General features: G+C 37.4%; 1 protein-coding gene across 1 annotated transcript in view; it reads left to right on the top strand.

Annotated features, from left to right (window-relative positions):
- Positions 1–479: 479 nt before the first annotated feature.
- Positions 480–20,737, top strand: part of LOC115305323 (antigen WC1.1-like) — a 47,111-nt gene continuing 26,853 nt past the window's right edge. Inside the window, exon 1 of the mRNA XM_029955557.1 lies at positions 480–504. Within this exon, the coding sequence (XP_029811417.1) occupies positions 480–504 (25 nt within the window). The remainder of the gene's footprint in view (positions 505–20,737) is intronic.

The following is a 20,737-nucleotide window of genomic DNA, read 5'->3' as shown; positions in this document are numbered from 1 at the left end:
TCAGGGGTCATTTCTGTTGCCCCAAATGGCAGGATTTCCTTCTTTCTCATGACTGAATAGTATTACTGTGTGTGTGTGTGTGTGTGTGTGTGTGTGTGTGTGTGTGTGTCCTATCATCTCTGTCCATTCATTCATCAATGGACACTTAGGTTATTTTCATGTCTTGACTATTTTGAATAATACTGCAATGAACATGGGAGCACAGATAACTCCTTGAGATCATGTTTTCATTTTCTTTAGATAAATACCCAGAAGTGGGATTGTTAGCTTATATGGTAGTTCTATTTTTAATTTTTTGAGAAATCTCCATGTTGTTTTCCATATTGGCTGTACCAATTTATATTCCTTTCAACACAAGGGTTACATTTCCGTTTCCACACCAACACTCATTAGTCTTTTTTTTTTCTTTTTAAAGTAATCTCTATGCCCAAAGTGGGGTTCAAACTCATGACCCTGAGATCAAGAGGCACATGCGCTACATGCGCTACCGACTAAGCCAGCCAGGTACTCATTGTCTTTGTAATGATAACCACTCTCACAGATGTGAGGTGATAGCTTATGTGGTTTTTGATTTGCATTTCACTAGGTGAGCACCTTTTCATGTACCTGTTGGTCATTTGTATGTTAAAAAATTTTTTTAATTTGAAAATTGTTTTTAATGTTGTTTAGTTTTGAGAGACAGAGAGAGACAGGGTGTGAGCAGGGGAGGGGCAGAGAGAGAGAGAGAGAGAGAGAGAGAGAGAGAGAGAGAGAGAGAGAGAGAGAGAGGGAGAATCCAAAGCAGGATCCAGACTTTGAGCTCTCGGCACAGAGCCTGATGTGGGGCTCAAACCCATGAACCATGAGATCATGACCTGAGCCAATGTCAGATGCTTAACCAACTGAGCCACCCAGGTTCCCCCGTATGTTTTTTAAAGAGTTGATTCAGATCCTCTGCCCATTTTAAATTGCATTTTTTGTTTTCTTGTTTTGTTTTTCTTTTTCTTTCTTTCATTCGTTCTTTCATTCTTTCTCTCTCTCTCCTTCCTTTCTTCCTTTCTTTCGCTATTGAGTTATATGCATTTCTTATATATTTTAGATATTAACCCTTTATCAGATAGATGATTGCAAATATTCTTCTCCATTACATATGTTGCTATTTTGTTGATTGTTTCTTTTGTTGTTCAGAGCTTTTTAGTGTTATGTAGTCCCATTTATTTATATTTGCTTTTGTTTCTTGTACTTGGTCTTTGCCAAGGCCAACATAAATGAGCTTTTCCCTTAGGTTTCTTCTAGGTACTTTACAGTTTGGGATTTATAGTTAAGTTTCATCTATTTTGAGTTAATTTTTGTTAGTGGTATAAGATAGTGGTCCAGTTTCATTCTTCTGCATATAGTTATTCAGTTTTCCTAAAATCATTTATTGAAGACATTGTTCTTTGATCATATATGCATGGGGTTTATTTATGGATTCTCTATTATGTTCCACTTGTTTATGTGTCTGTTTTCATGCAAGTATCATATGTTTTGATTACTATAGCTTTGTAGTAGTTTGAAATCAGAAACACACTACCTCCAGCATTGCTCTTCTTCCTTTTTTAATGTTTATTTATTTTTGAGAGAGAGACAGAGAGAGAGAGAGAGAGACAGAGAGACAGACAGAGACAGAGCACAAGCAGGGGAGAGGATGACACAGAATCTGAAGCAGGCTCCAGGCTCTGAGCTGTTGGCAAGATCCGCAAACTGCAAGATCATGACTTGAGCTAAAGTCAGACACTTAACTGACCAAGCCCTCCAGGTACCCCCCCAGCTTTGTTCCTATGCAAAATCTCTTGGACTATTGGGGATCTTTTGTGGTTTCATACAAATTTTAGGATCTTTTTCCTGAAAAAATGTTACTGGAATTGTTATAAGGATTGCATTTGTTGTTTGGATGACTGTGGACACTATGGACATTTTAACAATATTAATTCTTCTAATCCACAAACAGAATATTTTTCATAAGAGTCTCATAGTTTTCAGTGTACAGATCTTTCACCTCCACTGGTTTAATTTAATCCTAAGTATTTGATCTGTTTTTGATGTATTGTGTATTTGATGGTGTTTTGAATGGAATTATATTTGATGCTATTGTGAATGGAATTGCTTTCTTTATTTTGTCAGGCATTTCATTGATAGTGTATATACAGGCAGCTGATGTCTGTATATTGATTTTTAATCCTATAACTTTTGTATCCATTGATTAGTTCTAACAGCTTTTTTTTTTGTAGAGTCTTTATGGTTTTCTACATAGAAGATCATATCATCCGCAAACTAAGACAATTTTAATTTTTCCTTGGATGGCTTATTTTTATTTTTCTTATCCATTGCTCTGTGTAGGATTTTCAGTACTATTTTGAATAGGAGTAGTTGGAATGGTCACCCTTGTCTTGTTTCTGATCTTAGAGTAAAAGCTTCTTCCTTAGTCTTTTGAGAATTTCTATTTTTTCATGATTTCTTCTTGATAGATTGTATGTCCCTAGGCATTTGTTTGCATTTTGTATTTCTATTACCTAATTTGTAGGTCATTCATTATATTCATGTGTGATTATTCATGGAAGCCTCTTAGATACTTGGGTTTTCTGTGGTATCAGTTGTAATGTTTTGCCTTTCATTTATAATTTTATTTATTTATGTCTTCTGTTTTCTTAGTCTAGTTAAAGTTTTGTCAATTTCGTTTATCTTTTCAAAATACCAGCTCTTTTGTTAATCTTTTCTGTTGTTTATATGATCTGTATTTTATTTATTTCTGTTCTTATCTTTGTTATCTCCTTTCTTCTGTAGCTAACTTGGCTTTGTTTCATCTTTTTTTCTAGTTACTTGAAGTATGAGGTTAAGATTTCAATTTGAGATCTTTGTTTTTTTGTAATGTAAGCATTTATTACTATAAAATTCTCTCCTAGAAATACTTTAATATCCCATAGGTTTTAATATGTAGTGTTTCCATTTATATTTGTTTCAAAATTTTTTTTTAATTCCCTTTTGGGTTTTTCTTTGACTCATTGTTTAAAAGTGTGTTGTTTAATGTCCACATTATTGTAAAATTTCCAGCTTTCTCCCTTTTATTAATTTTTAGTTTCATACCATTGTGATTGGAAGAGATACTTGTTATGATTTTAGTGTTCTTACATTTTTTGAGCTGCTTTGTGGCCTAACATGTGATTTACTCTGAAGAATTTTCCATGTATGCTTGAGAAAAAATATGTTCTGCTTCTGTTAAATGGAATTATCTGTATATGTCTCTCAGGTTTATTTGGTTTAAAGTATGACTGGGGCGCCTGGGTGGCTCAGTCAGTTAAGCGTCTGACTTCGGCTCAGGTCATGATCTCACAGTTGTGGGTTTGAGCCCTGCATCGGGCTCTGTGTTGACAGCTCAGAGCCTGGAACCTGCTTCAGATTCTGTGTCTTCCTCTCTCTCTCTGACCCTCCCCTGCTCATGCTGTCTCTCTCTGTCTCTCAAAAAAAAATGTTAAAAAAAAGTATGATTGAAGTCCAAGGTTTCCTTGTTATTTTCTGCATGGGTGGTCCACCTATTATTGGAATGGTGTATTGAAAAAATCTACTTATTATTTTATTGTTGTCTATTTCTCCCTTTGCATCTGTTAGTATTTGCTCAACATTTAGTTGCTCCAATGTTTGGGAGCATATATTTACAATTGTTATATCCTCTTGATGAATTGACCACTTTATCATTATATAACGGCCTTATTTGTTTCTTTTACAGATTTTGACTAAAGTTTATATTGTCTGTTATAAGTATGGCTACGCCTGCTTTCTTTTGGTTTCCATTTCCATGGACTATATTTTTCCAGCCTTTCACTTTCAGTCTGTTTATGTACTTAAAGCTGAGGTGAATCTCTTATACATAGCATATGTCTGGTCTTTTTGTTTTTATCCATTCATTTACTCTATGGCTTTTGATTACAGAGTGCAGTCCATTTACATTTACATAAATTATTGATCTGTTGTATTTACTAATGTCATATTATTAATTGTTTTCTGGCTGTTTTATAGTTTTCTTATTGCTTTCTTCCTCTTGCTGCCTTCCTTTGTAAATTGATTTTCCATAGTAGTGTGCTTTGACTCCTTTATCTTTATCTTTTGTGAATCTACTATAGGTTTTCTCTTTGTGGTTACCATGAAGCTTCATAAAACACCTTATACATAAAAGTCTATTTTATACTGATAACAAGTTAACTTCTATCTCATACAAAAACTACCGTATCACATTTCCCCTTTTATGTTTCTGATGTTACAACTTATATCATTTTATATTGAGTATCCATTAATAAATTATTTTAGCTATAATTATTTTTAATACTTGTATCCTTTAACCTTTATACTAAACTTAGATAGTTAATACATCACTATATTATAGTATTAGAGTATTCTTTAAATTTTTAAAAATGTTTTAAATTTATTTTTGAGAGACAGAGAGAGACAGTGTGAGCAGGGGAAGGTGAGAGAGAGAGAGAGAGAGAGAGAGAGAGAGAGAGAGAGAGAGAGAGATACAGAATCTGAAGCAGACTTCAGGCTCTGAGCTAGCTGTCAGCACAGAGCTCAGTGCGGGGCTTGAACCCATGAACCATGAGATCATGACCTGAGCTGAAGCTGGACGCTTAATCAACTGAGCCACCCAGGCGCCCCTAGAGTATTCTGAATCTGACTATATGCTTTACCAGCGTGTTCTGTATTTTCATATGTTCTCATGTACTAATTGCAGTCTTTTCATTTCATTAGGAAAAAACTCATTTCAGCATTTTCTGTAATGCAGGTTTAGTGGTAATGAATTTTCTTAGCTTTTATTTATTAGCAAAAGTCTTTATTTTTCCATCATTTCTGAACAACAACATGCTGGGTAAGGTATTCTTAATTGGAAGTTTAAAAAAATTTTTTTAGCACTTTGAATCTATCACATCATCTTCTCTTGGCATGCAAAGTCTCTGCTGAGGAATCTGGTGATTGTCTTATGGGTTTCCTTGTATTGAAAAAAAATTTTTTTTCTCTTGCTGCTTTTAAAATCCTCTCCTTATGTTTGGTTTTAGGCAGATTTACAATAGTTTGTATTGGAGGAGATAGTTTTGGATTGAAATTTTGTAATGACTTAATAGTTTTATGAACTGGGATGTCTACATTTCTTCCCCACTTTGGGAAATTCTCAGGCATTATTTCTTTAAATAAACTTTCTACCCTATCTTATTCCCTTTTTCTTCAGTGGGTCTGGTGATTAGTATAGTTTCCTTTAAATTTTTTTTCAATTTATTTAAATACAAATTAGTTAATATATAGCACAATAATAATGTCAGGAATAGAATTTAGTGATTCATCACTTCCACATAATGTCCAGTGCTCATCCCAACAAGTACCCTCCTTAATACCCATTGTTCATTTAGCCCATCCCCCCATGAAACACCCCACCAGCAACTCTAAGTTTGTTCTCTTATAGGGGAACCCTGGTTGGCTCATTTGGCTAAGCATCCAACTTTGGCTCAGGTCATGATATTGTGGTGTTGAGTTTGAGCCCTGCATTGGTCTCTGTGCTGACAGCTCGGAACCTGGAGCTTGCTTCAGATTCTGTGTCTCCCTCTCCCTCTCTCTGTTCCTTTCCAACTCCCCCCCCCCCGTCTCTCTCTCTCTCTCAAAAATAAACATTAAAAAAATTTTTTAAGTCTCTTATTGTTTGTTTCCCTCTCTGTTTTTATCTTATTTTTGCTTCTCCTCCCTATGTTCATCTGTTTTGTTTCTTAAATTCCACATATGAGTGAAATCATAGGGTATTTATCTTCCTCTGACTTATTTGCTTAGCATTGTACACTCTAGTTTTACCCACGTTGTTGCAAATGGTAAGATTTCATTCTTCTTGATTGCCAAGTAGTATTCCATCACACACACCACATCTTCTCTATCCATTCATTCATCGATATGGACATTTGGGCTCTTTCCATACGTTGGTTGTTGTTGATAGTGCTGTTATAAACAATGGGGTGTATGCGTTCCTTCAAATCAGCATTTTTGTATCCTTTGGATAAATACCTAGTAGTGCAATTGCTGGGTTGTAGGGTAGTTCTATTTTTAATTTTTTGAGATCCTCTTTCTCCACATCCTTGCCAACATCTCTTGTTGCCTGAATTGTTAGCCATTCTGACTGGGGTGAGGTGGTATCTCATTGTCATTTTGATTTGTATTTCACTAATGATAAGTGATGTTGAGCATCTTTTCACATGTCTGTTAGCCATCTGGGTGTCTTTTTTGGAAAAGTGTCTATTCATGTCTTTTGCCCGTTTTTTTCCACTGGATTATTATTATTTTTTTTGGGGGTGTTGAGTTTGTAAAGTTCTTTATAGTTCTTGGATACTAACCCTTTGTCTGACACGTCGTTTGCAAATATTTTCTCCCATTCTGTTGGTTGCCTTTTGGTTTTGCTAATTGTTTCCTCACTCTGCAGAAACTTTTTATTTTCATGAGGTCCCAATGGTTCATGTTTGCTTCTGTATCCCTTGCCTCTGGAGACGTGTCAAGTAAGAAGTTGCTGCAGCTGAGGTCTATGAGATTGCTGCCTGTTTTCTCCTCTAGCATTTTGATAGCTTCCTGTCTTTTAGGTATTTCATTCATTTTGAGTTTATTTTTAGATTTTTAAATGTTTATTTATTTTTAAGAGAGAGACAGAGTGTGAGGAGGGGAGGTGGGGGAGAGAGAGAGAGAGAGAGAGAGAGAGAGAGAGAGAGAGAGAGAGAGAGAGAATCTGAAGGAGATTCCAGGCTCTGAGCTGCCAGCACAGAGCCTGACATGGATCTTGAACTCATGAACCATGAGATTATTACCTGTACAGAATTTGGATGTGTAACCAACTGAGCCACCCAAGAGCCCCATTTTGAGCTTATTTTTGTGTATGGTGTAAGAAAGTGATCCAGATTCATTCTTCTGCATGTTGCTGTCCAGTTTTCCCAACACCATTTGCTGAGGAGACTGTCTTTTTTCCATTGGATATTCTTTCCTGCTTCATCAGTGTTTAGTTGGCCATATGTTTGTGGGTCCTTTTCTGAGTTCTCTATTCTGTTGCATTGATCTATGTGTTTGTTTTTGTACAGTACCATACTGTCTTGATGATTACAGCTTTGTAATACATCTTAAAGTCTGGAATCTGATGCCTCCAGCTTTGGTTTTCTTTTTCAGTATTACTTTGGCTATTCAGGGTCTTTTCTGGTTTCATACAAATTTTAGGTTTGTTTATTCTAGCTCTGTGAAGAATGCTGGTGTTATTTTGATAGGGATTGCATTGAATATGTAGGTTGCTTTTGGTAGTGTTGACGTTTTAACAATATTTGTTCTTCCAATCCATAAACATGGAATATTTTTTCATTTTTTTTGTGTCTTCTTCAATTTCTTTCATAAGCTTTCTATAGTTTTCAGTGTATAGATTTTTTTACCTCTTTGGTTAGATTTATTCCTAGGTATTTTGTGGTTTTTGGTGCAATTTTTAATGGGATCAAGTCCTTGATTTCTCTTTCTGTTGCTTCATTATTGGTGTATAGGAATGCAACAGATTTATGTACATTGATTTTGTATCCTGCAACTTTGCTGAATTCATTTATCAGTTCTAGCACTTTTTTTGGTAAAATCCTTTGGGTTTTCCGCATAGAGTATTGTCATGTGTGAAGAGTGGAAGTTTGACTCCCTCCTTGCTGATTTGGATGTCTTTTATTTCATTTTGTTGTCTGATTGCTGAGGCTAGGACTTCCAAAACTATGTTGAATAACAGTGATGAAAGTGGACATACCTGTCTTGTCCCTTACATCTGGGGGAAGGTGCTCAGTTTTTCTCCATTGAGAATGATATTAGCAATGGGTCTTTCATATATGGCCTTTATGATCTTGAAGTATATCCCTTCTATCCCTACTTTCTTGAGTGTTTTTATCAAGAAAAGATGCTGTGTTTTGTCAAATACTTTTTCTGCATCTATTAAGAGGATTGTGTGGTTCTTATCCTCTCTTATTAAGTGATGCATCACATTGATTGATTAGTGCGTATTGAACCAGACCTGCATCCTAGGAATAAATTCCACTTGCTCATGGCAAATAATTCTTTTAATGTATAGTTGAATCTGGTTGGCTATTATTGTTGAGAATTTTTGCATCCATGTTCATCAAGGAAATTGGTCTACAGTTCTTCTTTTTTAGTGGGTTCCTTGTCAGTTTTAGGAACAAGGTAATGCTGGTCTCATAGAATGAGTTTGGAAATTTTCCTTCCATTTCTATGTTTTGGAACAGCTTCAAAAGAATATGTTTGAACTCTTCTTTAGATATTTGGTAGAATTCCCCTGGAAAGCCACCTGGCCCTGGAATCTTTTTTTTTTTTTCATTTTTAGGAGATTATTGATTACTGATTCAATTTCTTTACTGGTTATGGTTCTGTTCAAATTTTCTATTTCTTCCTGTTTCAGTTTTGGTAGTTTATATGTTTCTAGGAATTTGTCCATTTCTTCCAGATTGCCCAGTTTGTGAGCATATCATTGCTCATAATACTCTCTTATTATTGTGTGTATTTCTGTGGTATTGGTTGTGATCTCTTTTATTCATGATTTTACTTATTTGGACTCTGTCTTTTTGATCAATATGACTAGGGATTTATCAATTTTGTCAATTCTTTCAAAGAACCAGTTCTTGGTTTCATTGATCTTTAAAAAAAATTTTTGATATCATTGATTTCTGCTCTAATCTTTATTATTTCCCTTCTGCTGGTTTCAGGCTTTATTTTCTGTTCTCTTTCCAGATCTTTAGGGATAAGGTGAGGTTTTGTATTTGAGACCTTTCTTTCTTCTTTAGAAGAAAGGTCTTGATTGCTATATACTTCCCTCTTGTGACTGCTTTTGCTACATCCCAGAGGTTTGGGGTTGTCATGTTTTCATTTTTATTGGCTTCCGTGTACTTTTAAATTTCCTCTTTAATTTATTAGTTAACCCATTCATTCTTTAGTAAGATGTTTTTTAATCTCCCAAGTATTCATTGTATTTCCAATTTTTTTCTTGTGGTAATTTCGAGTTTCATAGCATTGTGGTCTGAAAATATGCAAGGTATGATCTCAATCTTTTTGTACTTGTTGAGGGCTGACCCAGTATGTGATCTGTTCTGGAGAATATTCCATGTGCACTGGAGAAGATGTGTATTCTGCTGCTTTAGGATGAAATATTCTGTTAAATTCATCCGGTCCAGTGTGTCATTCAAAACCATTGTTTTCCTCATTGATTTTCTGCCTACATGATCTCTCCATTGCTGTTAAGTGGTGTGTTGAAGTCATATACTATTATGGTATTATTGTCAATGAGTTTCTTTATGTTTGTGACCAACTGATTTATATATTTGGGTACTCCCATATCCAGAGCATAAATATTTACATTTGTTAGATCTTTTTGGTGGATAGACTGCTTAATTATGATATAATGTCCTTAATCTCTTGTTACAGTCTTTTAGTGTAAGTATGGCTACTCCAGCTTTCCTTTGGTGACCATTAGCATGACTGATGGTTTTCCATCTCCTTACTTTCAATCTGCAGGTATGCTTAGGTCTAAAATAAGTCTCTCTTAAGGAGCATATAGATGAGTCTTGTTTTCTTATCCATTCTGATACTCTATGTCTTTTGATTGGAGCATTTAGCCCATGTACATTTAGAGTACCCACTCTAAAAGCCATGAATTTGTGCCATTGTGTTGCCTGTAGAATTGGTGTTTCTGATGATGTTTTCTGGTTCCTTTCTAGTTTTTTTGCTTTTGGTCTTTTTTGGTTTGTTTTGTCTTTCCTCCACTCTAGGAGTTTCCCTTAAAATTTCTTGTAGGGCTGGTTTAGTGGTTATGAATTCCTTCAGTGTTTGTTTGTCTGGGAAACTCTTTATCTCTCCTATTTTCAATGACAGCCTTCCTGGATAAAGAATTCTTAGCCATATATTTTTCTGATTCAGCACATTGAATAGATCCTGCCACTCCTTTCTGGCCTGCCAAGTTTCTGTGGATAGGACTGCTGACAACCTGATCTCTAGGTTAGCCTTTTTTCCCTTGTTGCTTTCATAATTCTTTTCTTGTGTGTGAATTTTGTGAATTTGACAATGATATGCCTTGTTGATGATCAGTTGTTGTTGACTATAATGGGAGTTCTCTGTGCTTCTTGTATTTTGATGTCTGTGTCCTCCCCCAGATTAAGAAAGTTTTCTGTTATAATTTGCTCACATAAGCCTTCTGCCCCTTTTTCTCTCTCTTCATCCTCTGGATCTCCTGTTATTTGGATGTTATTCCTTTTAATAAGTCACTGAGTTTTCTAAGTCTTGTATTGTGATCTTTTGTCTTTGTTTCCATCTTTTTTCCTGCTTCATTATTCTCCATAATTTTATCTTCTATACTGATGATTCACTGTTCTGCTTCATCCATCCTTGCCATTGTGGCATCCATTTGAGGTTGTATCTTGGTTACAGCATTTTAAACATCATCCTGCTGGATTTTATTTCTTTTATCTTTGAGGAAATTGATTCTCTGGTGTCTTCTATGCTTTTTTTCAACCCCAGCTAGTATTCTTATTATCATGGTTCTAAATTTTAGTTCAGACATGTTACTTATATCTGTGTTGATTATGTCCCTGGCTGCCATTTCTCCTGTTCTTTCTTTTGGGGTGAATTCCTTCATTTTGTCATTTTGGAGGAAGAAAAAAATTAATAAAAAAATTAAAAATAAAACAAAAAATCAAATAAAGGAAGCTAGATCCTTGGTGTGTTTTGGCCTGTTTGTTGAAAGAAGTTTGATAGAATATAGAAAAAAGAAAAAGGAAAGGGGAAAAAAGCTAAGAGAAAATTTAAAAATTAAAAGAAGTAATACAATAAAATGAAAGGATACAAAATTTAAAAATATAAAAAATAAAGTAAAAAAATTTTGTATCCAAGAAAGAGAAAAAAAAGAAATAAAAAAGGAAACAATTTAAGCAAATAAGCAAAAAAAAATGTGACAAAGAAATGAACCAGCAAACAGAACGTAATCTGAATGAAGTTACAACTACTTTCCTCAGAGCTGAAACTATGAAGTGCTCTTTAGTCCATACAGTAAGCAGGTGGAGTGACTTGTGCTGATCTTCTGGTGGATGTGCTTGGAGGGCCTAGTTGGGCGAAACTTGGTGTAATGTATCTGTCTCCACTAGGTGATGTTGATTAGCTTATTATGGTGGATTTGTGTGGGCACTCATGTGTGTGCACAGGGAGCTTCTCCCAGCTCCCTAGTCTCTGGTGCCGGAACTTCATGCTCTCACTGACCCATGATTAAGAACCTCTTCTTTGTTTCGGGCCTCTGTTTACTTCCCACCTCTACCCTGTCCATGTCCAAGCTGTCCCCTTGCCAGGAAGTGTTTTATCTCAGGTGGAGTTGTGTTTCAAAACCCCACACTACAGAGACCCCCTAAGCTTGATTTCACACCAACTCTCTAGGGGAAGGTCTCACTGAGCAATGGCTAGGTGCTGGCTTTCCCCACAAAATGTGCAGTGGCATAGTTTCAGAGATTATGGCAAATCAAACATTTATCTGGGGCCAGGTTTGATCGCACTCTGGCATCTTTGTATTGACACAAAATACCAGCAATCGTGGCTGCCCTCCAGGATCCAATGTGACTTTTGCCTGTGGGGAGGCCATATGGCCTCTACCAAATGCACTCCAAGGGAACCACTTCTCTCCATGTGGCACACTGACCTCTCAGACTGCACTGCCTGCTTCTGGGGATTTGCTCGATTACTTCAACAGAGCACCAATAGGCACTGAGCTCTAGAACTTCAGACTCTGTGCTTCACTGTTTATAGAATTCTGGTGGTATTGAATCCCTCTCCTTTCTCCCTGTCAATGGTTTTGGGGAACAGATTTCTTGTTCTGTCCCTTGCGAGTGTTTGCACTCTTCCTGTCTCTCTCCAGCTACTTTCAGGGAGAGTGATTCTCTTTCATGACCTCTCTCTGCAAAAAAAGCTCCCTATTCTCCACGTCTTTTCTCTCCACCAGTTTACCTGTCCACACTGTGTACCTGCTGGGTTCTGTGGCTCAAGGTATGCAGATTGTTGATTAATTCTCAGATCAATTTCCTAGGTGTTCAAAATGGTTTGGTGCTGATCTAGCTGTATTTCAGGGATGAGACAGGCTCAGGGTCTCCATGCTGCTCCACCATCTTAACTCCACTGTAGTTTCTTTTGATGGTGTCCTGTAAGTCTGATAGGCTTTTATTCATTCCTTTTTATTCTTTTTTTCTTTGGTCATCTTGATTAGATAATTTCAATTGATTTTTTATTTTTTAAATTTAGTTTTTAAAGAATTTTAAATGTTTATTTTTGAGAGAGAGAGAGAGAGACAGAGACAGAGACAGAGAATGAGCAGAGGAGGGGCAGAGAGAGAGGGAGACACAGAATCTGAAGCAGGCTTCAAGCTCTGAGCTGTCAGCACAGAGCCCAATGTGGGGCTTGAACCCACAAACTGTGAGATCATGGTCTGAGCCTAGGCTGGACACTTAACCAACTGAGCCACCCAGGCGCCCCTCAATTGATCTTTTAATCACTGATTCTTTCTTCTATTTTGTTAAGACTGCCGTTCAAGCTCTTTATTGATTTCTTCATTTCAGTCATTGTATTCATCAGCTCCAAAATTTCTGTTTGGTTTTGATGTTTTCTATCTCTTTGTTGAAATTCTCATTTTGTTTGTGTATTGTTTTCCTGATATTGTCATGTTGTTCATATGTGTTTTCTTGTAGTTCTCTGTGAGTATTTTTAGAACATGTATTTTGAAATTTTTTGTTGGATAACCCCTGTGTCTCTGTTTCTTTGGGACCATGTATTGGAAGTTTATTGTATTCTTTTGGTGGAATGATTTCCTCTTGTTTTTTCTTGATCCCCACAGACTTGCATAGATGTCTGTGTGTTTGTAGAACTAACCTCTTCCAGATATTACAGACTGACTTTGGTAAGGGAAGACCTTTACCTGTGTGTGTGGGCACAGTATAGCATGCTGCAGGTCTAGTGATGCAGGGGTGTGTGGCAGCACTAGGTCTGGGGAGCATGATGTCTCCAGCTCAGGCTTCTGAAGTCCATAGCTTTGACAACTGCATGGATCTTAGCAAGCACTGCAAGGGGTCTGCAGTGGCTGCAAGGGCAGCTGGAGCCTCAGCAGTGCTTCCAGGGCTAATGGCTAAGGACCAGGCTAGGTAGAGGTAGGGCTGGAGGAGAATTTTTTCTAGTTAGGAAGTTCCCTCTATGTGCTAAGCAATGGTGGCTTGAGGGATGGGATGATGCTGGCAAAATATGCAGGCTTCATGTTGCTAAAATTTCTCAAGTGGACTTCTGAGTTTTGTGAGAGTACTGTTGTTCATGGATAACTATCTGATTGTTGATCATTTTGTGGGGTGGTGGGAATAGAGTCTGGTGCCTCCAACTTTGCTATTTTGGTGATGTCACTTCTGAGACCCTTGTTTTTATTTATTTATTTATTATTAATTAATTAATTAATTATAATAGTTTATTGTCAAATTGGTTTCCATATAACACCTAGTGCTCTTCCCCACAAGTGCCCTCCTCCATTACCACCCCACTCTTTCCCCTTCCTCTCCCCCTTCAACCCTCGGTTCATTTTCAGTATTTAATAGTCTCTCAGGTCTTGCGTCCCTCTCTCTCCCCAACTTTCTTTCCCCTCTCCCCTCCTCATAGCCCTTCATTAGGTTTCTCCTGTTAGACCTATGTGTGAAAACATATGGTATCTGTCCTTCTCTGCCTGACTTATTTCACTTAGCATGACACCCTCGAGGTCCATCCACTTTGCTACAAATGGCCAGATTTCATTCTTTCTCATTGCCATGTAGTATTCCTTTGTATATATATACCACATCTTCTTGATCCATTCATCAGATGATGGACATTTAGGCTCTTTCCATGATTTGGCTATTGTTGACAGTGCTGCTATGAACATTGGGGTACATGTGCCCATATGTGTCAGCACTTCTGTATCCCTTGGGTAAATCCCTAGCAGACCCTTGTTTTTAAATAGACTGTTCTTGAGTATAGCAATTTAGATTGGCAATTTGTTTTTCTTTTGGATCATCTAAGGCTTCATTCTACTCCGTACTGGCTCTCTTGTTTGGGAGGACTAAAATGTTAGTATAGATGTTGCTAAGTTGGAAGTAATGTATACCAATTCTCTTAAACATTTTTTCTTTGTCAGATTTCTACTATTTCACATCATTTTAACAGGAATAACTAGGCTATGTTGTAGTAACATATAACCCAAATTTCAGAAGATTAAATAAACAAGATTTATTTATTCTTACACTACACATTCTGTTCAGTTTGGCAGTGCCTCTGCTTACAGGTATTCAACTTCTCAAGTTGTTGAATGCCTCACTCTCTTTTGCCACCACTTAACATGAGACTGTAAGATTTGCTGTGGTAGAAGCAGATAGTAGCTTTTATATATTTCTTTAAATTTCTTAATGTTTATTTATTTTTGAGAGAGAGAAAGACAGAGTGTGAGTAGGGGAGGGAGACACAGCATTCAAAGTAGGCTCTAGGCTCTGAGCTGTCAGCACAGAGCCTGATGTGGGGCTTGAACTCCTAAACTGGGAGATCATGACCAAAGTTGGATGCTTAACTGACTTGTAGCACCCAGGTGCCCCAAGCTTTGATATATTTCTATCTGGAAGTGCTACATATCATTCTTGTCACAGTTCATTCAATAAGGCAGATCACAAGGTCATGCCTAACCTCAAACGGGCAAGGAAGTATTGATATCTGCATGTGAAAAGAGAAAATTTGAAATAGTGTTCAGCACTATGTCTATCACATCTATGATGTGTCTACAGATGAATTCATTTTTATGTCTTGAGTTTTATTGGGCTTATTCACATAGACACTAGTGTACTTCTTAAGTTCTGGAAGATTTTTAACCAATATGTTTCAAATTTTGCTTCTACTCAATTTTCTCTCTTTCTGTGTGTGTTTCTTTCTCTCTCTGTCTTCCTTCCCAATTTCATCTTAACTTTGTGTAAACCTTCTTTCTCCATTTATATCTCTGATCTTCTTGTCTGTATTTTTTATTTTCTTTTATTCTTTTCTCTTGCAGCATTCTAGATAATTTCTTCTGACTTATTATTCACTTCAGTAATTCTGTTCACCTAAATTTAATCTTATGAAAAAAATTTAATTTCAACAAACATATTTTTCATCCATAGAAGTTATTTTGGGTTTAAGATTTTTTTCTAAGCATTTTTTTAGTTCCTTGAAGATTCTCTAAGATGTATTTTTATTTCTTTAAACATAGTATATATGGTTTTTATATAGCCTATATCTGATATATCTAATATAAGAATTATTTATCTATTTTAGTAGTTTCTCTTGGTTATAGTTTTTAAAAACATTTTTAATGTTTATTTTTGTGAAAGACTGTGAGTGGGGGAGGGGCATAGAGAAAGGGAGACAGAATCCGAAGCAGGATCCAGGCTCTGAAATGTCAGCACAGAGCTCAACCCAGAGCTTGAATCCACAAACCTTGAGATCATGACCTGAGCCGAGTTGAACGCTCAGCCAATTGAGCCAACCAGGTACCCCTCTCTTGGTTAATGTATCTTTGTGTGTCTGTTTATTCTTGACAATTTACTGGACATTTTATTTATGAAAGTTATTTATAGAAATGATTTGAGGCCTAGCGTGAAGAAAATTTCTTCTGCGAGGATTTTATTTTATCCATGATTTTATGGCATTGTTAGTAGTGGACCACCTAAATACAAGTGCAAAATTGATATTATCTAGACAATCTAGATATAATAAACTCTAAATGTAATTTTATACAAGGGCATGTCTATTTCAGTTGGTATCCCAGCTTATTATGGAGACTGTCTTCTGTTAGATGTCTCACCTGGGTATGGGTTTGGGATTTGATTTATGCCTCTTCATCATCAAAGGCCATGAAAAAAAAAACACATTTTCCTGTGTAGGCTAATTCTGTCTGGGCAAAAATGTCGCACATTCCTGTGTTTCAATGAATTCCCATTTTCCCTTCTAATTTAGCCTGATTTTTCTTTTCTATATTATCAGGTCTTTCACCTTTTAAAAGATTTTTTTAGTATGCTTTATTCCACTTTTTATTTATTTTCAGCAGAAGAGATAGCCTCAAATAATCAAGCTTACTATTACTGAGAACGTCTTCTGGAATTTTTAACAGTCTTGAAATCATCCGCTTGCTTGCGTCACCAACTAGATATAAATTACCAGAAGGCAAAACATTATCTTATTATTTTTTGCATTTGTAGCATTTAGCACAGGACCTGCCTCTCAATAAATTATATATTTTTATCATCATCATCATTTTGGTGATGTTACTATTAATAATAGTTTCTTGCATACTTTTAGGATCCCGTTTCAATATTTTACCTCATGTCAGACTTTTTAAAAAACTGAGTAAGTTTCATAGGATGTCTCCCTTCTATCTCTTTTACCTTCTTACCATTTATCTTTATTTCCTTCCTAGAATGAACCTCCCTGGGTGCTATGGATTGAATTGCGCCCCTCCAAAATTTGTATGTTGAAACCCTAGGTCCCAATGTGACTGTCTCTTGGAGAAACTCTCTTTAGGAGGCACTTAAGGTTAAATGAGGTCATAAGGGTGGCACTCTAATCCAGTAGGATTATTTGCCTTATAAGAAGAGAGAGAGAGAATTCTCTATCTCCATCTTTCCTTGTGTACACATACGGAGAAAAAGTCATGTGAGCACACAGTGAGATGCAGTGGCTTACAAACCAAGATAAGAGGTCTCAGAATGAAAACTGCCTTGCTAGCACCTTGATTTTGGACCTCCCAGACTACAGAACTGTGAGAAAATAAATTTCTGTGTAAGCCACCAAGTCTATGATGTTTGGTTATGGCAGCCTGCCTGAGAAGACAAGCACCCTAGGATTCTTCCCAAGTTCAGCATCTTTGCTTCCCTTTTTGATACACCAGCATGGAAACATATGGAGCCATATATAGACCTGAGCAGTGTGAACAGTTAACCCAGGGACAAAGTCTTGATTAAATTATAAGAAATATTCTTCTTTTGCTGACCCTGATTCAAAGCTAATAGAGATGATTCTAGAGCCTTAGGAAACCCACTTCATTGTTCCTGACAGGAGAACAGGAACTTATTCTACTGCACGACAACTTGATATGACAAGAAAGAGGTGGTTTGGGTCCCAGTTTCAAGTAGGACCAACATCACAGATTGGTCATTTACGAAGAAGTCTTATTTGGGTGAAGCGATTAAGCCACTCCTCGAAATCTCCATCTTATTCACACTGCTGTTTTCTGACAATGGAGGGAAGCCCTAAATTAGTAACATATTGCCATCCAAAAATTACTGCCAAACTTGGAAGCTTAAAACAATAATTATCTAGTATCTCATAGTTTCTTTGGGCCAGAAATCTGGCCATGGCTTTTCTGGGTCATCTGATTCATAATCTCTCACAAGGTTGCAATTACCTTAAGATTCAAATGAGACTGAACACCACCCAAACATGTTTACTTGGTTATTGGAAGCATTCAGCCCCTGGTGGACTGTGTAACTGAGAGCCTCAGTCCCTTGCTGACTCTTGACCAGAGGCCTCCTCCAGTTTCTTGTCATGTGGATCCCTCCACATGCAGCTCAGAATATGGCAGTTAGCTTAATCAGAGCAAGCAAATGAGAGAGCAAGACAGGTCAAGGAGAGAAACCAGAGTTCTCTTGAAACATGATCTCATAGGACTACTGGTAAAGATGGCAGAGAAGTAGGAGGATTCATACTTCTCGCCCACATCTCTCAAACAAAGAAGGGCTGAAGCCAAAAGACTCTGAACCTCAAGAGTCTGGGAGGAAAGGATGTAGAGTCTACATGGAAGACAGCCTCATGGGTGTGTGATTGCAAACTGGGGGAGATAAAAATGGGCTGGAACATGGAAATACAGAGAGGAGGGATCCCTTTTTGTGGAGAGACGAAGGGAAGAAAAAGAGTGGCTGGGGAAATGTGGGACTGTATCTGGACAAGAGAAAAGCCTCGGCTCAGGATGGAGAGTGATCCTATCATCCCATCTCTAACTGTGGAAATTTCTTTGGACTGGGTGCCCCAGTTTCATGCTGGGGGACAAAAGAAGTTACCTCTGAGTTAGGCGGTACCTCAGGGGTGCAGTAAGCATCAGGAAGAACCATTCCCCTGCTCTGAAGTGCCATGGGTCCTGGGATTACATTTCAGGTGGGATCATTAATGCGTACAGAGTAAGAGCTTGGAATGTGCTGGGCATGGGGCATAGGAGATGGCCCACCCTGTTTGCACCTGCGGCACAGTGAGAAAGCATCCAAAGGAGTGATTTGGGACACCTGGTTTGAGGAAAAGGAACTGGGGGATCGCCATTTTTCTCCCCTCAACTACCAAGGCAGGGCCTCAGAGATGGGTCTGCAGGACCCACAGTGGAGGTAGGATTGGCCTAGACCAAGTCACGCCCATCTGTGCTGAGTAGCTGCTGGGAACCGGTAGATGCTGCATGAACAGCCAACCTATTCTCCCAAGACCAATGCTGCTGCATTGCCATGATTAACTCTAGATCAGTTCTTGCTATTCAGGTATATTCTCCCTTTTCTCATTCTTATCGTTCCCCTTCTCTGGGCTGATTATTCTGGTTATAGGTTTGCTTAAACAGACATATTTAATACATCCATCCTCTTGATGCATATTCTACACCTCCTTCTCTCTCTCTGAAATAATCATACTATATAGTTTCTCTGGGTAACATTATCTTCATTTCCTTCTCCTTGCCTCCTGCTATATTCTCCTTTTTCTCTCTCTGTATTAAGCCTTTTAGTCTCTCTGCCTGGTCAATATTCATTTTCTATTTCTCCCCACCCCTGTCATTTCTCTCTTTGTATATGCTCTTCCATCAGCACTGCCTCCACCCTGCTCTTTATTTTTAGCTGGGATTTCTGGTTTTATGCTTTTAGACTGTACTTTGTTTTTTTAAATATCTTTGTTGGTTTGCTTGTTTGTTTGATTTGTTTGTGCATTTGCAGGTTTTTGTTCCCTGTTTGTCTGTTTTCCTTTCCAGGGCTACTTCAAGGAACAAACCAAAGCACACATGGTGAAGAGTCCAAAATATCACTACGAGTAGAGAAATAAAATAACCAAAGTTATAATAAGAGAGACCAAGGGACACCCTTAAAAGAACAATCCCTAAATGGCCAGGCCCTGGACAGTGTATGAGCCTCCTTTAATATAGCAGTACTCACAGGTGCAGAACATATAATAACAAGCTTTTAAAACTTACAAGAGACAGAAAGCTAGCCAAAATGATGCAATGGAAGAACTCCTCTCAAAAGAAATTCCAGGAAGAAGTGACAGCTAAAGAATTCATCAAAGCAGATATAAGTAACATAGCTGAACAAGAATTTAGAACAACAATCATAAAATTAATCGCTGGGCTTGAAAAAGGCATAGAAGACAGCAGAGACACTATTGCTGCAAAGATCATGGATCTTAAAAATAGTTATGATGAATTAAAAAATGCTATAAATGAGGTGCAAAATAAAATGGAGGTGGCCACTGCATGGATTGAAGAGGCAGAGAGGAGAATAGGTGAATTAGAAGATAAAATTATAGAAAAAGAGGAAGCTGAGAAAAAGAGATAAATTGATCCGGGAGAACGAAAGGAGAATTCAAGAACTGACTGATACAATCAAATGGAACAATATCCGTATCATAAGAATTCCACAAGACAGAGGAGGAGGAGGAAAAAAGAGAGAGAGAGAGAGAGAGAGAGAGAGAGAGAGAGAGAGAGAAAGGGGCTGAAGGGGTACTTGAACAAATCATAGATGAGATCTTCCCCAACCTGGAGAAGAAAACAAACATTGAAATCCAAGAGGCACAGAGAACTCCCCTCAGACATAACTTGAATTGATCTTCTGCATGACATATCATAGTGAAACTGGAAAAATATAAGGATAAAGAGAGAATTCTGAAAGCAGCTAGGGATAAACAGGCCTTAATATACAAAGGTAGACACATAAGGGTACTAGCAGACCTATCTACTGAAACTTGGCAGGCCAGAAAGGAATGGCAGGAAATCTTCAATGCGATGAACAGGAAAAATATGCAGCCAAGAATCCTTTATCCAGCAAGTCTGTCATTCAAAATAGAAGGAGAGAAAAAGGTGTTCCCAAACAAACAAAAATTGAAGGAATTCATCACCACTGAGCCAACCCTACAAGAGATCCTAAGGGGACTTTATGAGGGAATTGTTTCAAGGAACATAAAGTACCAAAGACACCACTATAAGCATGAATCCTACAGAGAACACAATGACTCTAAACCCATATTTTTCAATAATAACACTGAATGTAAATGGACTAACTGCTCCGAATGACATAGGGCATCAGAATGGGTAAAATACAAAATCTATCAATTTGCTGTCTGCAAGAGACTCATTTTAGACCTGAAAACACCTTTAGATTGAAAGTGAGGGACAGAAATGCTGATGCATAGGAGCACATGTACCCCAATGTTCATAGCAGCAATGTCAACAATAGCCAAAACATGGAAGGAGCCTAAATGTCCATCACCTGATGAATGGATCAAGAAGATGTGGTATATATTCACGATGGAGTACTACATGGCAATGAGAGGGAATGACATATGGCCATTTGTAGGAAAGTGGATGGACCTTGAGGGTGTCATG

Source organism: Suricata suricatta, chromosome 10 (assembly GCF_006229205.1).
Source record: "Suricata suricatta isolate VVHF042 chromosome 10, meerkat_22Aug2017_6uvM2_HiC, whole genome shotgun sequence".
Classification (NCBI taxonomy): Eukaryota; Metazoa; Chordata; class Mammalia; order Carnivora; family Herpestidae; genus Suricata; species Suricata suricatta.
Note: the sequence above shows the minus strand (reverse complement) of the source record. Positions and strands in the feature narration are given on the sequence as shown.